This window comes from Dermacentor andersoni, chromosome 2 (assembly GCF_023375885.2).
Source record: "Dermacentor andersoni chromosome 2, qqDerAnde1_hic_scaffold, whole genome shotgun sequence".
In the NCBI taxonomy this organism is placed as follows: domain Eukaryota; kingdom Metazoa; phylum Arthropoda; class Arachnida; order Ixodida; family Ixodidae; genus Dermacentor; species Dermacentor andersoni.
This window is the reverse complement of record NC_092815.1, coordinates 213700178-213720076: the sequence shown is the minus strand read 5'-3', so window position 1 is coordinate 213720076 and position 19899 is coordinate 213700178. Positions and strand designations below refer to the sequence as shown.

At 47.3% G+C, this 19899-nt stretch overlaps 1 protein-coding gene across 1 annotated transcript in view; it reads left to right on the top strand.

Moving 5' to 3' along the window:
* LOC126540154 (monocarboxylate transporter 12-like) overlaps positions 1-19899 on the top strand; it is a 117618-nt gene that overhangs the window by 8154 nt on the left and 89565 nt on the right. The window contains exon 2 of the mRNA XM_050186941.3: positions 5290-5567. Within this exon, the coding sequence (XP_050042898.1) occupies positions 5378-5567 (190 nt within the window). The 5' untranslated portion in view covers positions 5290-5377. The remainder of the gene's footprint in view (positions 1-5289; positions 5568-19899) is intronic.

Genomic DNA, 19899 nt, shown 5'->3' with positions numbered 1-19899 from the left:
TAATTTTTACTGACTAACGTTCTTCAAATAAGATAATAAATGCAAATTAGGCTTAACTAATCCTAATATGCTTATTTAAACTTCATTATACCTAATTATTCAAAATTTAAAAAAAAATTATCAATCTTGACTAGTATAAGTAATTTATTTATTTATTAATCAGTCTCCATTAGGATTCCTTACCCTTGATTAGCCGTAGCGCTTTAACCGTCAATCCCGAGCTGTACTCGTCATGGGAGATTGTAACAAAATCGCACATGTCGGTTGATAGGCCAAGACGGTCCATAAATTCCTTCAAAGAGGGAACAACTCCTTCAAATGAAGCCAGGTAATGAAGCCATTAAAGGTGTTTTCTCTCTATCTCTCTGTAGTCAAGGACGAGTAACTCGTTCAGCTCGATTTTGTGCAGCTCCCGCTGCCAAAGACGAGTTACGGTGGGCGCTGAGGTAAAGCTGCCCTCAAAAGCAGTTCTGATATTTTATTTTGTTTGGTAATTCTAACCTGAAACGAATAAAATAGTGAGTTTTCAGACTGCGCGTGGCAGAAAAGGAATTATGGCTTCATAAAAATATTGGGAAAATTTGGTACGTTTCGCTGGAAATAATTTAGGGGTTAAAGAGTTAAGGAGCCTTAGGTAGGCTTGACTAATTTCATCGTAAATAACCTTCCTATTATTTCAATAACATTTATTACTCTTAATACATCTTCAGTACGCATTACATATAGGCATAATCATAAATCTTAGTAGTTATACCTAGCCATAACGTATTCGCCATATCCCTAGAGGACCGCATGCATACCTATCTAGCGCAACGTGTCACGCGTTACAAACAGACGGACGAAGAGATTTAAGAGGTAAATAAGCCCACAATGCTTCCGCATTAATGTAGCAGTGATAAGTCATCGTCCCGCGATAACCCTGCCGAAAGTGGCAAACCGCACTCACTGCGAAAAATGTGGCAAAGCGGCAAAGTGCGTATAGGCAGTTTTATGAAAGCTCATGCCAACAGAATAACCAACATCAAAGCATCAGCTAGCTTGCTCGCTAAAAACTTTGCTGTCCTATACACCAGGCTCGGATGTATACGCGTAAGGTTGTCTTGCAGCCATGGCGTGATGTATACAACGCCTAAGCCATGCAAGCACTCGCAATGACCCGAGGCTGAACTGCTAGAGTTGCTGAAAACTTCGCAGCCGGCATCACGTGATGTCGCTTTCATAGTCAGGGAGAGATTCCAGCACATGGCACCAGGATATGTCCCCGGGGCGAATACTCTAGCATTGCACTGTTTCCATAGTTTCGAAGAACTTGGTTCCCTTCTGTATTTTCTTTTTGTGTCGTCGCGTACTGTATGTGTATTCTTTTTTCTGTCTGATTGGTTCTTTGTTTTGATTTAGGAAGTTTACGGAGCCCACGTACAAAACGGGTAGTTGCCGCTGCTTTTCACCTGGCTGCGTCAACCACGTCCGATAAATACCCAATTCTCCTCTCCCGTACTTGCACTCCCATCCATTCGACTCGAGTAAGCTGTGCACGAGGGAATGAACTCCCGATATTGTCCTCTGTTGCTTGACGGCCCCACATCTTGAAGCCGCCGTGTTCTCATTTGCACTAATTGTGTTCTGTCACCTATACGAAACAACGGGAATACGATGTTCGCTGATGTCACGGAGATTTGCTCTCCTCAGAAGCATGCATGTACGTGCATGTGTACCATCATTATTACTATGCGCGAGCCGCCGTATTAGTTCAATGCATATGACGCTCTGGCATTGAGCATCAAATCCACTAAACTTTGCTCCTGACCGAGGCTACATACCGATGTGTGTGCAATGCTAGCAAACGCATCTGCAGAACTTTCGGTGAGCACTAAAGCAAGACATGGCATCCCTAAGCTCTAGCACCGCATCTCATTCGTTGCCTTGAGAGCTAAACCTACCGATAAAGTACGCCAGACACCCGAAGCCCTCACTTCTTCGCAACGATAGCCCCGTATTTTATAGGGTGCGACGTCGATGCCGAGAACGTTTATCTCGCATTTATCCACGCTGCTGCTCGTTGCGATTTCTGTATTGCGCGGGAGGTTGTTGACCGCTAAGGAAGCGCAGTTTTGTGCTACCATACACTCCTTTCACCGCTACGTTTGGTCACCCAGAAAGAACCTCTCGAGGCAGGGCGATTACTCCGCACTAGATAAACCCCTGAGATTGCAGTAAAGACAAGGTATAGCGGAGTTCCGCAAGTTTATCATTTGGATTACGCGAATCCTGAACTTGCCGTTATCACATCAGCAGTGAATTGTATTATCTAATCTTCGGTATGCGACGATAAATAGATAGCCTCTTGATAACCTAGCGCGTTTTAATTTCCTTCGTGGTGCGCTGTCCCCCTCTCAGAGCAGATGCATCGCGCCGTGCACGAGAGGCCCGCCCGCATGTATGGTGCGCCGCCCAAAACGTGCATTCCGGCGTAACGTGAACATGCACGCTCGCTCGCTTGGCGCGACACCTTGAGCAAGATATGCGCGAACGTGGGAATGCTTTGAGCAGGTGAGTGGGCCAGAAGGGTAGGACGCACGGGGAGGCGTCGCAAAGTTTAGTACCAAGCACGGCGGACTGCTGCGGCCAGTGGAGCCCTGGACTTAGCGGCCCCACCCACCTGCGGTACTGATGCCGACATTGAGAAGATGGTTTCCTTTCACCTTACACCTGCTCAAGCTGAAGCCCTTTGCCGCGTTCTTGAAGGCTATCGCGACATTTTTGACTTTGACAATCGACCCATAGGTCAAACGTCCATTGTGACCCATCGCATAAATACTGGCGATGGGAACCCTATTCACCTACGTCCATATCGTGTTTCTGCGTCGGAACGAGGTGTTATCCAGTAGGAAGCAATAAATATGCTTGACAGGGACATTATCGAGCCTTCCTTCGTTGCTGTACCTGGACGACATTAGTGACGGAATAGCGCCTCAAATGCGGTTTTTTGCGGACAACTGCGTCCTCTATAGAGCAGTCACTTGTGACCGTGATGCTGAGATGTTTCAGGAAGACTTGAACAGAATCTCAGAGTGGTGCGTCAAATGGAATTTGAATTTGCCTAAAACTTTGCATATGAAATTTACAAGAAGGAAAAACCCTGATGTGCAACCATATGTTATCAGGAACGTAATGTTGGAACAGGTATTTGAATTTAAATATTTAGGTGTTAATTTTACTCCTGCATTGAATTGCCGCCGTCAAGTCGATATGTCGCTTCTAAAGCATGCAAAACCCTGGGATTTCTTCGCCGTAATACAAGCACTTTTCCACAGTCATGTCGGGACATTTTGTACAAGACTTATGTGAGGTCAATTCTGGAATACGCGTGTACGGTTTGAGACCCGCCTACTCGTAGAGTTCTGTGAGTTCTGTCAATTTAAGCTGGAGCGGGTACAGAACATTGCCGCTAGTTTCGTCTCTGGTATATGCGGGGCTCGGTACAGTGCATCGCGTACGAAGGAAGCACTCAACTGGGAATTGCTTGGCACGCGCCGTAAGAAGTTGAGTCTGAAGTTTTTCCATGCTATTCATTATTTAGCTGTTCGGGTTAATCGCGAAAAGTTTGTGCAAGAGCCTTTTTTATAGATCCAACCGTGTTGACCATCATTTTAAGGACCGTGAATTTGCGACGAAAACTGAATTGCTTAGAATTGCTTTCTTTCCTACAACCATTAGGGAATGGAATATACTGCCGAGTGATGTTATGAGTGTGGAATCAAATGATGCTTTCTTTTTGATGTTGTAGATTGCAGATGCGCATTGCTAAGGGCTTTGCCTTTTTTCTCGTTTTTCCTCTTTTGTTATCACTTTTAACACTCTCGAGGAGCAGAGGTGTCGTATGTATTTCTTCTTGTACCCCTCCCCCACCCCCCGCCCACTATAATGCCTTGGCGCTGTGGGTTCCTCAATAAATAAAATAAATAAATAAACAAGGCGAACGCACCTCGCATATCCTGGTCCCTTTCACAGCTGGCCGGTCTCGTCCGCCCGCACGGCACCGCGTAAAATGTTTTGCCACCTTCCGTGCGATTTGTGCAGTTTGGTGCGCTGCACCCCGTCATACTGGAATAGAAGTGCCCAAATGATGGGTTTCGTACCTCTTCACCAAAGTTATTAACTTAATATCGTCGAATACCGTACCTGCAACCCGGAGCCCATCAGTGCAATGCATGCTCGACGGTCCGCTGACTGAAATTTCGATGGCACTGACAGAAATGAGTCGGCACTGCACCCGTAAAGTTGGCTTTGCAGCGGCGCAGGTGAACATTGGACGTCATTTTTCTACCACGTGATAGTGTTTGGCGAATAGAGGTGCGAGCAGCGCCGGAAAAGTTACGCGCAACTCTCTGCTCCCTGCTGAAGCATATACAGGAACACTACCACACGTCACCCGCGCACGGCCTTTTGCGGTCTGCGAGGTAGTCGCACCTCACGAGAGAGATTGTCCACGGCAGCCAATATATCGCGAAATTAAATCAAGTATAGAGTTGCACTCAAATTTGGCATTAGGGAAGTATTATAATCGTGGGTGAATTTCCCGGCCACGGTGGCCGCATATCGATGGGGGCGAAATGTGAAAACACCCGTGTACTCAGATTTAGGTGCACGTTAAGGAACCCCAGGTGGTCGAAATTTCAGAAGCCCTCCACTACGACGTGCCTCATAATAAGAAAGTGGTTTTGGCACGTGAACCCCCATAATTTAATTTAATTTTTTTTAATCGTCGGTGAATTTTTTATTCGATTAACAAGTTATCATTCATCATTTTAGCTTTTAATTGACTAATCGCGTAAGCATACTTACGCGTGCGAACGTAGCTCGTGATTTATCTCGGAAGGTTATTCGATGAACCGTACGTTTTAAAATACTTGCCCAATGGCATATTTTGCTGGTACATACAGCGTCTTTATCAGAAATAATATTCTTGCAGCCCAGCGTAGTTGGCGGTTTACGACGCTCTCACGTTTCGGGCTCGGTATTGCCAAGGACGTCGCCGATCCATATCGCAGTTTTGATATCCCCGTCCCAAAAACGTGATTCACGCGCGGTCCGCTTGGCTGCCAAATAACCAGGAGGAGAAGCGGAGGCACCGAAAGGCTATTCAGTCCTGCCGGCATCAGTGGTGTGTGCGCACGAAGTTGTCTTTTAACCTAGCTGCGATGGGCAACCTGTTGGGATGCTCTGCTCTTGTCCCAATGCACGTAGTTTCAGTTGCCTAAAAATGCTGCCCTGGTTTTCCTTGCGCAGCTGCTGCCTACTTCTGCTGGCTGCACGATCTACGTGCCTCGTGCACGAAGTGAGGAGCTGGTGGGTCTCGTAGCAAGAGGTGGGGGCGATGGCGTCGTACCAGGACAGCGGCCGCAGCGTGCTGGTGGCGGTGGCCTGCAGTTGGTGCCTCTTCTGGACCATGATCGTGAACCGCAGCGGCGGCATCGTGTTTGTCACCATGATTTCCGAGATGGGCGCCTCGCGCCAGGCCGCCTCGTGGCCCTTCTCGCTCCTTGGCGCCGTGTCCAACATATTCGGTGAGCACGCAAGACTTTACTTAGTAGTACACGTTTGCCCGGACCGGACTTTTCCTAATAGTAGCTCACCAAGGCAATCGCGGCATTGGCTATAGATGCGCCGACTGTACTCTCACCGATGCCGCAATGGCGGATCGCCTCTAATGTGTATTTCGACAAGATAGAGGTATGGCTATAAAGGGACGAGTTTTGTTTGATGCGAAAGATTTCTGTCAGCTCCTGCGGAGTTTACCAGCCGCGGTAGCTCAGCGTAGTTCATAACGTTGTGCCACCGAGGACGACGTCGCGGGTCCGATTCCCGACTGAAGCATGCGCATCCCAAGGGGGGTGCGATGCGAACATTCTCGTGCACATAGACTTTATCAATGTCAGGCTATATTTATGTTCAGTGAACCACGAAGGCATCTCCTAGCCATGTTCAATTAACACTGCCTTGCCCTAGCTCATTGCAATTTGCTCCTACAAATTTCCCAAGTTAAGCACCCCGTCTAATTTTCTGCAGTTCCCGACTGCGCGTAGCTTCCCTTGGCACCCTTTGTGTAACTCTCGGCTCCACCGGTCATCTACCCTATGCATTACATGGCCTGCCCAGCTCCATTTCTGTCTCTTAATGATAACTTGAATATCAGCTTACCTAAACTTAGATGCGCGTAAAGAGCCTCAGGTGCTACAAAGTATTCCGGAGTAACATTGATTAATGCTTGCGTCGGGGCTAGTTCGAATAACATACTTGTGTTTAAAAAGTTCCTATGTGCTGTTGTACTCTTCGTGGTTCAACTTTGCAGCACTACTATTAAATACAACTATTCCGGAGTCTCTAACTATGGTGCCTCTCTTAGCTCAGGTGTTGCTTTGAGACATTAACCCCACAACTTGATTTTTCACGTGTACTGTGGACGCTTTCTGCTTACAATATGTAATCCTAGAAAATCAAGACACACATGAGCAGGCTTAGAGTAACAAACGGAGAAATCGTTCATTATGGTACACAATTTTGTGAGAAGGCTTTCGGGACAACCAATATGCATATCCAGCTTGTTTCTAGAGTGGTCGAGCATCCGGTGGTCCGGCTGCGATCTTCGCCAGCGTCGCCTAGCGGTAACTTCTGGGCTCGAGACCCGTTGGCTACGCTTGTCGGAGCGTGCGTGTGGCTTTTTAAGGCGGTGTCAGCCTGTACGCGCAGCATGCGACTCGATAGCTTACATCGGATTTCCATAGTTTGGAAATAAAATGTACAGATCGAAACCACGAGAATGCTGCCAGTGGCCATGCCGCGTGCACGTTCTTGGCGCTCGTAGCCGACAGGTCTCGAACGCAGAAGCCACCGCTAGGGGACGCTGGTGCAGTCCTCAGCACTCCAGAACAGTGCGACTCACATTGTACGTGTCAGAACATCCGTCAAGCGTAGCAGTCGTGAAGCGGGTAATTAAATGCTGTAAAATGGGGGGTGGGCACCTTCTCCACCGCATTTTCAGCATAGCGATTACGTGCGTGCCCGGCAAGGCGGCGAGACTCGGAAGTATCCTCCATGTGACGGTCGCGACCGCGGACAGTGTGGCTTATTAGTGCAGTACACGCAGTCTGAGTCCACATCACTCAGAGAAAAACCCACTGAAGAGACTCGCCAAATAAGCATGAGGAGGTACACAAAGCTTCACGTTAAGAAACAATGGATTCGCTTGAAGTCGTACATTTGTTGGAATGAGGGCATTTTGGTACCACTTGTTCATTACAGAGCAGAGCCGCAGTCGCCAGCAAATCTGTACTGGTTGTGGAGCGCCTGGCATTTCTATATCATTGTGCGCGCGCCGACCGCACGGAATTTCAATGCTTTCCAATGTCAAGAAGCGTCGAGATTGACAGACGTACGAGCACAGTGCGCACTCCAGTATGAGCGCCGTCTGCTGCGATAACTGTTCACTTCGGGAGTGCAGACTTTGTTATTCGTGGAGCATGCATCGTAGACAAAGAATACCTCATATGCGCTGATAAATGTGTTTATTCTTTCTTCTTGGTACAATCGCATAATTGGAGAGAAAATTAGAGCGAATAACAGAATGAATGAGCGAATACATTATCCATTACTTTTTTGTTAAAAGAAGACTGGCCCTCTAGGCTATTTTTGGGGCTAAGAGAATTCATGTGTGAGAATGGGTGGAAGGGCAGGGGTTAACAGATGACGATGGTCAGGCAGCTGTGTGCATGGGCTTTGCAGTCTGAAGAGCAAATAAGAGTTCACAGCACGTGACAGAAAAATGGGAAGCCTACCGCAGATAACACGTCTTAATTGTCGATGGGCTCTGCTTCACATCGATGTTTGTACATGCGACCGCGCCGATGTCTCTTGCAGAGCGTGTTCCTGCTGACGCAAACAGTGTAGCAGACGGCACTCGCACTAGAGTGTTTTGAGCGCTCACACGTGCTATCCAAGGTCGATACAAGGTAAATTCACAAAAGTCGCGAAGGCTAGGCTGAAATTATTTCTATACCAATAAGCAGCGGCGTCTATTATGGTCGTGCAAATAAAACGCGACTACATCTCGCGGGGTAAGACACCAGTTGACAAAAATCATGCGTCCATTACGTCACTAATTGAGACACTTGAAAGAAAGTACAGGTAATGTCATTAGAATACGAGAATGTGCAAGATTTCTCCAGTTTGCTCGTAGCGTGCGTGCTGAGGTACGCCGAGATGGTATTTATTTATTTTATTTATTTATTTATCCATGCGGTTAGAATACATGCCAGAACAAGAGTCGCTGTGTTGGGCACAGATACCGGTGTTATCAATGTGAGTACAATAAGCTATTTTACGAAATACAAAAGGAAGATACCCTAACAAGCAAAAAACAAGTTAACGAACGAAATGATATCTCACAATATGCATAGCGCAACTCAGCAGAACACAAGTGAGCAAGAAAGTACATTTGGGCATATCAGTTCTTCCAAGATTTGGTAGTGGCATGAAGTACAATGGGCGATTTCGCTCATCAAAGCCTCCTGAAATACTTTAGCATCATGAAATGGTGCATTACCATTTGGTAACTTGTTCCATGTATCGTTAGCCCACGCAATCAATGAATTTTTATAAAACTCTGTCTTGTGCCTCAAACGCTCTGTGTGCTTACCGTGCTTTGTGCACGAGCGTGATGTGTACATAATTCAAGTTTTCCCTATTTCAGTTTGATAGTTTCCATGCAATACCTGGAAAAAAATTTCGGGCTGTTGACCGACATTCTTTGCTGCACAGTAGGAATTGTTCCTTGTGTTTTTTTTAATTAATTATGGGGTTTTACGTGCTAAAACCACTTTCTGATTATGAGACACGCCGTAGTGGAACACTCCGGAAATTTCGACCGCCTGGGGTTCTTTAACGTGCACCTAAATCTAAGTACACGGGTGTTTTCGCATTTCGCCCCCATCGAAATGCGGCCGCCATGGCCGGGATTCGATCCCGCGACCTCGTGCTTTGTTCCTTGTGTCCTCAGTCATGTTACCGACTGCGTTCGGCGGAATGAGTTAACAATAAATGTTAAAAGCCTATTTTAAACCGTTCATATTTCGCGATGTGTTTTAATGTGTATGGTTTCCATGCGTACGGACATGCGCATTCCAGTAGCGGCAGAATCGTACTTTTATACGCCAAAAGTTTTACTTCAATTGTCGCATCACCAAGTTTACGACGAAGAATCCAGAGTTGTTTGTTTGTGACTTATCATGCATATAATCTATGCGGCGGCCAAAGCTCAAGTTATTGCTGACGTGAATACTACATATTTGTATTCTGACACACCGCAGTGCGGTTCGTCATGAATCGCGTAATGAAATAACAGAGGCTTGTTTTTTCGGGTAATTGGCACAAAAACGGTTTTTATAAGGTTCAACTCCATTTTCCAGCCTATCAACCATAAGTCTTTAGTAAGTTTTTCCTGATCATAGCTAGAATCCACCTTTGAGTATATAACTATCATCCGCGTGTTGCCTAATAAAAACGTCGGATGAGAAACCGCTATTTATGTCGTAATATGAAGCGCCAACAGCAGAGGCCCTCTGACAGAGCCCTGGGTAACCCCTGATCCTGCGCTCGCCTCGTACTTGTGGCGCCTTGTATGCAAACCACCTCCTCTCTGTTTGTCAAATAGGCTGCAATTCACTTTCTGAACGTACGGTACTGCAAAATCGTGCTAACTTTATGTAGCAACTTGCGATGCGGTATTTTGTCAAATACTTCCCTGGAATCAAGAAAATGTCAAGAATTCAAGACAATATGAAGCTGTCCTCTAGCGTCAACGATTTGATTAATGAAGTATTGGTTCAGTGAGATTGGTCACGGTAGAGTAACCCTGCCTAAAACCATGTTGTTAGTTGCCCATTAGATTGTGCTCTACAATAAGCTATGTTAGGTGATTCGTAAGTACATGCTGGAGTGTTTTACAGCATGCGCTTGTCATGGCCGCGAGCCTAATTCACGCTCTCTTTAGCGTCTCTTTTATGAATCGGTATTACTTTCACACTTTGCCAGTCTTTAGGAAGCCCTCCTGTTTGCACAGATATGTTGAATAGGCCAGTCAAATAATAGGAGCAGCACTCAGCACACCTTTATAAAAAGTCATTTGGAATCCCTTCCAAGCCGGTTCATTATTTTGCATCAATGTTTCGAAGTAGGTTAAAAGTGTCTTGTTCAGTGACCACAATATCAGTTACTAGCAAGGCAGGACAAAACAGGCTATATTCTGGCAAAATACCGTCATCATTCGTATCGTAAAAGTTGATTCCAAATACTCATTAACAGTACAGGCTATCTGGAAATTGTCAATAACTGTGCAGTTTTTGCTAGTTAAATACAGATCACTAGATTCATGAGCTGATATATAGCGCCAAAAATTCTGCGGTGCCGTCCTAATACAGCAGGCTAGTGATTCATTCATGCATCGCTGCCTTGCAGCGGCCAACTCAGCTCTGTACGACGGAGAGCGTCGTGTCGTCATCACGTTTCAGTGTTTATTACTATGTTGTCGACGCTGCATGAGGATACGTTTTCGCGAAATCTATGGATTCTTCTTTTCGTCCATTTTCTTTCGATCAGGTATGTACCATTTCATTAGTCTCTGCGCTATTTCTCTAAAATATTTCTACGCCTCTACCACTGTTGAAGTTTCACATTTAAAATTGCCATAGTTAACATCATGGCAGCTCAGAATTGAAGTATGCTCAGTTCTTCCATAATTGTGCACAAGTACAGTCTTTGTTGCAGGCACTGGATGACGCGTACCTAACAGGTGAAGTATAGCATCTTGTGATCTGAAATTCCCTTCGTGACTTCACAAGTGTTCTTGCGTTGAGCTAGAGACGGGCTCAAAGAAACAAGTAGTGAACCTCCCTTTTCATGTACCCTAGTGTGCCCTTGAACGAATCGAACTAAATTGAGCAAGAACACGAGGTCCAGGAGTGCACGTGTTGACAATACATCAACTTAGGCCGCTTTATATTCTTGCTAGTCAATATGTGGGAGACTTAAATCCCCAGCTATTATATTTTTTCTCTTTAACTTCTCAAATTTACTCCCTAAATAGTCACCTAAAGAAAGCATGTATTCTCCTCATGAATCGAGAGGGCGATAAACTGCAACGAATGTGAACGTAGTGCCGTCTAAAATTGTGCCACCGTGCAGTGCGCACAACTGATCTTTTATAAAAACCAGCGTCGGGCTCGTGGGTCCAATTAACGTGGTGGGATGTTGTTTTTAAGGTTACTGCGTTATTTATTTTTTTCGCCTTTGAGATCTGCTTTACTTGTTCTTTTGTCATATGATTCACCACCACACCTGACACGGAGGGCTCCTGCCAAGCAGAGTGAAGCGACCCGTTGCGTAGCCCAAAGGGATGGGGTGGGGGCTTTGGTAGATGCCACGTAGGCGGTCGCAGACCAAGCAATAATGACGCGTTGTTACTTTGTTACAGAGTGCCCCATTGAGAAGCCTACCCCCACTACGCAGCCGTCAATTGAGAAGCATAACTGTACACATAACATGCGATAGAATAAAATGTTGCCCCCTCAATTCTCCAGTGAGGGGGCCCAGCAAAATAGTTTATATACTAGCATGACGGATCCCTTCAGTTTAGTGAGTGCCTTTCACTAAATAGTATGTTTTAGCTATTTCTTCAGAACCAGAGAAAGGTTACAGGGTGGCATGCGTGCTATCGTAGCGAAGATGAAAGTTTATAGTGAACTATTTCACTTTAGTATTGATTTCGTCTTGATGCGGAATAAGATATGTGTGTTGATACTGACGCCGCATGCATGTTATACGTAAAGGGACTCTTAAACGACCTTGTACCAACGTACTGAGCCGTTAGGATAGGTCCTTTTGATCACTGAGCGACACATTTAAGCGCTCCGCGTAAAGTGTTTTTATTGTGCAGTTTTAACAATGAACATCGCTACTGATCGCAGTGGCGCGACTGCTCCGAGTTTTCAGCCGCCCCTTTACAATCTACGTAGGTGGTGCGCGTGACTTCAATTGGACAAGCTATATGATTGGCTACCGAGCTTGGCTCATGGACAATTTGTCAAAGTCTACCTTTTTCATAAGTTAATAAAGAACCAGAAAAAAAAACGAAACCAAAAAAGAAGATAACAAAAGGAGATGGAGATTGCACGAGGTGGCACAGGAAGTGGCATAAAGATGTGACAAAATGAGGAAGTCGCGAAACAAAAAGCGGCATAAATGAACGAAGAACCTGAAAAATGCAAGTACAGATAAGTGACCTTTGCTGCACTGCCGCGTTGTTAAGACGCCTGTTTATCGAAGCTCGACCGACGTTACTATTGGGCAGCGTGGCGTTGTCCGCGGGCTGCAGGCATCCGGTAGACCACGGCGACCAGGCAAGGACGAGACGACTTCTAGTGCGAAACTTGCATGGTTTATTCAATGGTTGGTAAAAGAAAAGAAGAGAATACAGTGAAAAGTACATTGTGGAGCCCCTTTAAATAGGCTCTCTAAAATAGTGGGTGGGATCTTGCTCATGTCAACGTCACGTGACAGGCACTGAGTCTTGTTTGTGGATGGGCGACTCCTACTTTCAGTGCCGGTACGTACCCGCCTCCGCAGGTACCAAGCCCCCAGATGCGGGATTGGAGGCGCTTTTCCTTTCTTCAAGGTGACGTTGGTTCGTGGAAAGGGCGTGTAGTTGCGGTTAGTGGTGACTGCTCCATTGTCCCAGATGACGTCTGCACGAGCGTGTCTCTGCTGGCGGCAGCCCGGGCCGGGGAGGTCTTGTTCGCGGAAAGGGCTTTCACGCACACACACAAAAGGGCCTGTAAGCACTGCGGGGCCCTGCCAGACAGGTCATTCATTAGAGACAACCATGGCGAATAAGGAATTCACACTCTTTCGATGAGGCATGGTGGTCGAGCCAACGTTGCTAGACTAGCTTCAGTTCTCAAACTCTGCGCCGTTGCGCGGAACCGCCACCCGCCCGTGCCTTGTGGCGCTGCATTCGCGCCCAGCTTCACTTGCTCACTAGCCGGCTACGCGGGCGGGGCGGGCAAAGCACGCGGTGCCGCGTTGGTGTATTCTGTGGTTCGTTGTTGACGGCGAATTTCAGCAAGCATGTCATCCGCGAAACTGTAGCCTTCGCCGAGTTTGTTAAGAATATCAGCAGACGATGCCGACGTGCTGCGTACCTGGCTGCATAGGTGGCTATCGGAACGATGTCGACAGTTCGGCGCGCCACTCTTTCTGTGCTCCCAGCAATGCGACGCTTCGCTCGGCGTGAAACAGAGCTATTCCTCGTGCAGACAGGCAACTCTATACAAAATCCACGGCGCGCGCTTGTGCCACTGCTCCCGCATTCGTCGTTGTCGTCTTCCACAGCTGGCTGCGTTGCTGTTCATCGTTCCAGCGTAGAATCTCACTTCTCGCTGTCGTCGTATGGGGACGCCGCGTATACGGGGGTATGAGCCACTCATTGTCTTGCGTAACGTACAGATTTAATTTTGAAGAACTTTAATTTCGAATAATCACAAGCGGCAAATGGCGGGCGAAGGCTGCCAACGACGCCGCCGAGCAAACTCGAGACATCGAACACAAACGAAAACGGCGAACTGCGGGCATACCGTCAGTGACGTTGTTCTCTCCGTCGCAGTCGCTTGCGTGTGTTACTTCATAGTTGAGAAATACTTTTATGAAACCTTGGGATTAACCCAGTGGTAAACACAGGGGCCGCACGTTTCAGTTTCGCTGGTTAACCACTTTGACGGAGTGGAAGGACCGACGATTTTTTTTCTTTTCTTTCTTTTTCTGTGTGGCTTGTGTGTTCAAAGCCTGACCTCATCTTTCTTTTTGTAGCGCTTCTTTGACGTGGTGAGAAGCTTCGGTGGGGATGAAGATCACCCTACAATCACGCACTTTGGCCAGATCTTCAGGCTCCTGAGCCTAAACTGCGCGAAACGTTAAGACGACAGGAAGAAACGCAGCTTCTGCGCTTCGCTGTATACGTTTCTTCCTTTCGTGCAGTTTACCCTTGTTTCAGGATGAACCAACTGACCCAACAAATATTATTGCTGTCGGTGGATACCGCTTTCTCATGGTATTACTAATTCGGACAAGGGAGAACGCCAGCGAGCGTGAAACACGCACAAACTACCCGTCCGCATGAGCTTAAGGTTGCGGCGAGGCGTCTGCAGTGGAGCTCGACGGAACGGCGCTGCCATCTGGCGGCTGTCACAGAAGTGGCGACAGCGGCTGTAAGCGCGCGGGCGGAGAGTTTTACAACTGAAGCTAGTCTAGTAACGTTGGGTCGAGTATCCTTTTTAGCACTAGGCAACGTAGCACTAGACAACAGCCCAACTACGTTCTGGGACAACAGGCAGAAGGAGATGGAGGCCGGCCGCGACGGCTGGCTCATGGAGACGGCGGAAATCGAGTGGGGTTCTACTTCAGCTTCCACGGCTGCGATTGGTGAGAGGAGCGGGCGCCTCACTGGAGACGTCAGCTACGGACTGACGTCGCCGTTTCCGAGAGTCCCTGCGGCTGCGATCCGCAGGATAGCGGAGACGGCCGGGCTATTCAGGAGCGGAAGTCACCCCACGGTCCTGTCCTTCTGGCCAGATCGACCGTGGACCGGATGGTGGTGACGGCGACGTCGAATCCGCGACGCATCGGTGGGCCCCAACGACTTTTCTCCAGAATAAGCGACGACGAAGCCCATCAGGGGCGTCTGTGTCAGCAGTCGTTTGGTGTGTTGCAACTCCACGGACCCGAGCACGTGAGGGTTGGCCTGTCCCGCGTTTAACAGTGCGTGGCTTAGGCGTGTCCGGGGAAAAGGGGATCCTGTAAGTTGAGTCGATGCTGAGTGCTTTGTCCTTTAAAGCCCCTCAGTCGAGGCAACACACCCATTTCGCCTCGCCTTCAAGTAGACGACAAACCTGGACTGAGACATCGAAGGGAAATCGGAATTTCCCTTTTTACGTTCTCCTCTCCAACCTTCGTCTTTCTCGCATTTTCAATCTTTGCTATCTCCTCTTTCTTTCTTTTTACTTACGATCTTCCCGGCAGGAAAGGTTAGCCTTGTGTGAGAAACTAAACTAGGTTGCATTGCACGTAGTAGTGACGGTGAAGAAAGCAGCAAAGCTGTGAATGACGAACGTAGTGTTTTATTGGGCGAACCAGTACAACCTCCATTTTAGCTACCTTTCAAGAACAACGATAGCGGCACAGCGATGTCACACACGTGCAGCGCTATAAGATCCGGTGTGACAAGGATAAGTGGTGGCGCTGGCCAGCACTGCTAAGGTTAGTTCTAGTAGTAACACCTCAATATCCAAGAAAGTGGATGCGAAAACCCCGCGGCAGTAGCTCAATTGGTTAGAGTATCGCACGCGTAATGCGAAGACTTGGGATCGTTCTCCAACCGCGGAAAGTTGTTATTTCGTTCACATTCACTGCCTTTATCATTTCTTTCCTTCAATTATGAAGTACAAGTAATTTCCCCTATGTTTTCCTTGGTGTCTTTGTTTGTTGGCTTCTCATGATACAATTAATGAAAGTAGGGCCCCTTTGTTAACCCCCTTTCTTCTCGTTCTTCAAGAACGAGGGTCTCGAATCCGGCAACATTGATGCCTTCAGGTAGCATGTGCGGGTTTATTGACCAATTGCCTTCACCTAGAAAAATCACCAGCACTCATGACACCTGCGGCAGAAAGGACGTTCCACACCCGCTGCCAAGGTTTGTGAGTTGTGGCACTAACACTCCCAATGTTAGTTCTAGTAGTAACACATAAATTACCAAGAAAGTGGAAGGGGAAACCGCGCCGCGCTAGCTCAAGTGGTTAGAGTATCACACGCGTAATGCGAGAGGTGGGGGGGGGGGGGGGGACGTGGGATCGTTGCCCGCCTGCGGAAAGTTCTTTTTTCATCCACTTTCATTTTCCTTAATTTATCATTTCCTTATCGATTATGAAGTACAAGTAATTTCCCCCATGTTTTCCTTTGTGTCTTTGTTTGTTGGCTTCTTATGAAAAGATTCGGTCATGGCTCTCACAGCTGCCGAAGCCGCACCACCTGTGCAAATTGCGCGTCGCATGACCACCCGCAGCTCTCCCCAACCTCGTTGAAGAATGGACACATTGGGAGAAAAGGATTCAAAGCCCATTGTTTCAGGACCAACTAAGGGCGGTCCAGAGGGCCCATGATGTCACTGAAAGGCTTGGCCTGACAGTGCCAACGTGGGAGCGGCCCGCCTTGGCTTGAGAAGTCGAGCCTCCGGACCCCATCACAATAAAAGTTTTCACGCACACACACCTCGCGGTCAATTGCAACGACCGACTTTAGTGTGCAAACTGTGACGGTGAACACCCTGCTTATTGTCGCTCCTGTAATTCGTGGAAAAAGCAAAAAAAGAAATCGTAACCCTCGAAGTAAAAAAAAAAACATTTCATGTAAAGCAGCCCGCCAACGCCTCTGTATTGTACAGGTGCCTACATTCTCCGAAGTGGCACGGCAGGAGGCAGTGCCACAAGGGTTCTCGGCGGCCGTAAGGTCCACGCAGAGTGGACCGGCGGCAGTGCCACTCGCGCCCACCGCGGGATCAGCTAGTGCTGCTCCGCCATCCAGCAAAAAGAGCTGGAAGCCATTGGGGCTTCTCTGGTTACGCAGAGAAGCCCGAAACACCCGCGCGCGGGCATCCGGCGCCTCGGCAGAGCCGTTGGTTACATCGCCACGTGCATCGCCGTTTCTGAAGACGAAGGATTGGCCCAGGTCTGGGTAGCGCGCCCATTAAGAGAAAGCCAGACTCACTGAGGGCCCTGTGGACTAACGAAGTTGTTCTTTTAAACATACAGCACAAGTTACTATCAACAGGGATGTACAAATATTATATTGGAACACCAGACGTCTCCACAACCTCCATGAGGTCAAAGAACTCATAGATAAATTTAATCCCATGGTGCTCTGTACAAGACACATATCTAAAAGCCCCACAACCCCTCATTTCTGCCGCAATTCTCCATTTTTCGCAAAGACGGTGACGACGCCGACAACTCGTCAGGTAGCGTACCCTGTTTGTTTTATTGATTCCGTAGAACGATGCACACGCACCCGCGCTTCGTAGAGCACGCTGCGGCCCCGGGCACACGCAGGGGTCGGTAAGGCGTTGACACGGGTTCTATGGACATTTGACGTACACGTAGGGTATGTTACCGCCCGTAAGCTGAAGCATTAACTGGTGCACGTCAAAGATTGGCTCAATAAAGAAGTTTCCAAACATTGCTTCTAGAAGTCCCTGTGCAGACTGTGACTTATTAATATCGGCGTCAGAAAAAAACTTGAAAGACGGCTGAAAGGCCATATGAATATCATCAGAAAGAACTTTGTCGCCAACGCAGTTGCGGATCACGCGGCAACTTTTAATCATGAGGTTGACTAGATAAAGGCAAGCATAATCGCAAAAGACAGAAATTGGTAGTCCCGTATATATCTGGAATTGCTTCTTATCCAGACTACGAAAAAATCTCAGTGTCCTTCCGCTTTCTGAAGAAGTATGACCAGCGAAGCAGTTTATGTGGGCCCGTCAATGGCGAACTGCACCTCCGCCGCGGGTCGGCCCGGCATTTCACTGTCTTCGGGATGCGCTCACGTATGGGGAGTGCTTAACGCCTGCTTCACTTCCACCGCGCTTCGGCCAGGCATTGCACTATCTTCGGAATCAACCCACGTGTGGGGAGTTTTTACCTTACCAAAACGACACGAAAATTTCCTTGGACGGTAGACGTATACAGCTTCGCTGTAAAAACGCTAAGTTCGAATGATGGCAAACTTCCACCAGCGTAAGGTAGGTGCCTCGGGGCTCCTAATAAAACGGCCATAAGCCAGCCTCATCGAGCCACTTTTTCGTGGAGAAGGCTTCCGTACAGAAGCCGGTGCGTCTAGAAGTCTTTTTTTTTAAGTCATTTCATTTTTGTTCGGCCTCCCTCTGTTTTGTCTTTTCAGTATGCCTGCACCCAATCAGACGAATTATCGTCGAAGCACAGATTTCTTACTGCAATAATAGTTGATAAATATGCCGTAGGTCGGACTCTAGAACATCGAATGCCTATTCAGGCAGTCGCGGCTTGAGGCTTACTGTTGGGAATACTACTAAGCATTTCTTCTGTCTACATACCGCATGACTATCGACTTCAATGTACACAACTTGAGGGATTAATAGATGCCCTGCCAGATCCTTACAAATTGGTTGGGGATGTGAACGCATATAATACACTTTTGGGAGGTTCTCGATGCGATTCAAGAGGCCGAATAATAGAAGAAAATGTTTTCTTCAGGCGCCTGCGTGCTAAATACGTAACAAACAATATTTTACAGCCTCGCACATGTTGGGAGCTCGGTTTAGCGCACGCAATTAATACACGTTTTGACAGGTTACGTACGGAGAGTCGACTGGCTTTATTACACAGTAAAAGCAGGTTTGCTAGGAGGCTGCGGTGGCGCCCCGGTCGGGCAGCCACCACACTTCCATAAAAGAGCAGGGAGCAATGACCCCCACGTGGACGCCAGGCGAGGTAACTGGACTTCCCAAAAGCGAGGACAACGCGCACTGACGGACGGTCGTTACACACTTCATACCTACAGTTCCATAGACCTGAGCGTAACATTGCCGATCTTACTACTTTTCTTAGACGGTCGTTGCGCACATAATACCTACAGTTCCATAGACCTAAGCGTAACATTGCCAACGCTATTACTTTTCTTGGACGGTCGTTACACATATGATACCTACCGTTCCATAAACATAAGCGTAACATTGCCGACCTTATAAATTTTTTGGACTGTCGTTACACACATAATACCACAGTTCCATAGACCTAAGCGTAACATTGCCGACCTCATTACTTTTTTTGGACGGTCGTCACACACATAATGCCTACAGCTCCATAGACCTAAGCGTAACATTTCTGACCTTATTACTTTTATGGACGGTCGTTACACACATAATACCTACAGTTCCACATACCTAAGCGCAGCATCCCGGACCTTATTACCCTTTACATAATGGAGTGCTATTATGTGCACATGTGCTATTGGTCATTTTCATGTGTGACTGAGGAAGCAGTAATAAATGGACGCAGCATGAAAGCAGTAACAAAACATGTCGTAAGACAAGCCAAGATGTATGCAATGCAAGAGAAGCAGCGTAATATCACGAGCGATTTCGAAGATATAGCAAACACACTGGAAGTATTCCATACTGACCTGTACAATACTCAGAGCAGCTAGGATACGTACGTTGAAAGTAGTAATGAACAGGTCACACAGGTTCCTGTAATTCGCGATGAAGTTAGAAGGGCCTTAGAAGACATGAAACGAGGAAATGTGCCAAGAGATGGAATATCAGTCTATTTTATCAACGATGGAGCAGAGACATCATGCTTGAAAAGCTTGTGGCCCTTTATACGAAACGTCTCACGATTTCAAGGGTGCCAGAGAACACGAAGAATGACAACGTTATCCTAATCCACAAAAAAGGGAGACATTAAAGAACTGGAAAACTATAGGCCCATTAGCTTACTTCCAGTATTGTGCAAAATATTCACCAAGACGATTTCTAAGAGAATAAAGGCAACACTTCAGTCAAGCAAGGAAACAGGCTGGCTTGAGGAAGGGATATTGTACAATGGATTACATCTATTTAATCAATCAGGTAATCCAGAAATCTGCGAAAGTACAATGATCCTCTCTACATGGCTTTCATAGATTACGAAAAAGCATTTGATTCACTAGAGACACCAGCATTCACAGAGGCACTACGTAATCAAGGAGCACAGGAAGCTTACG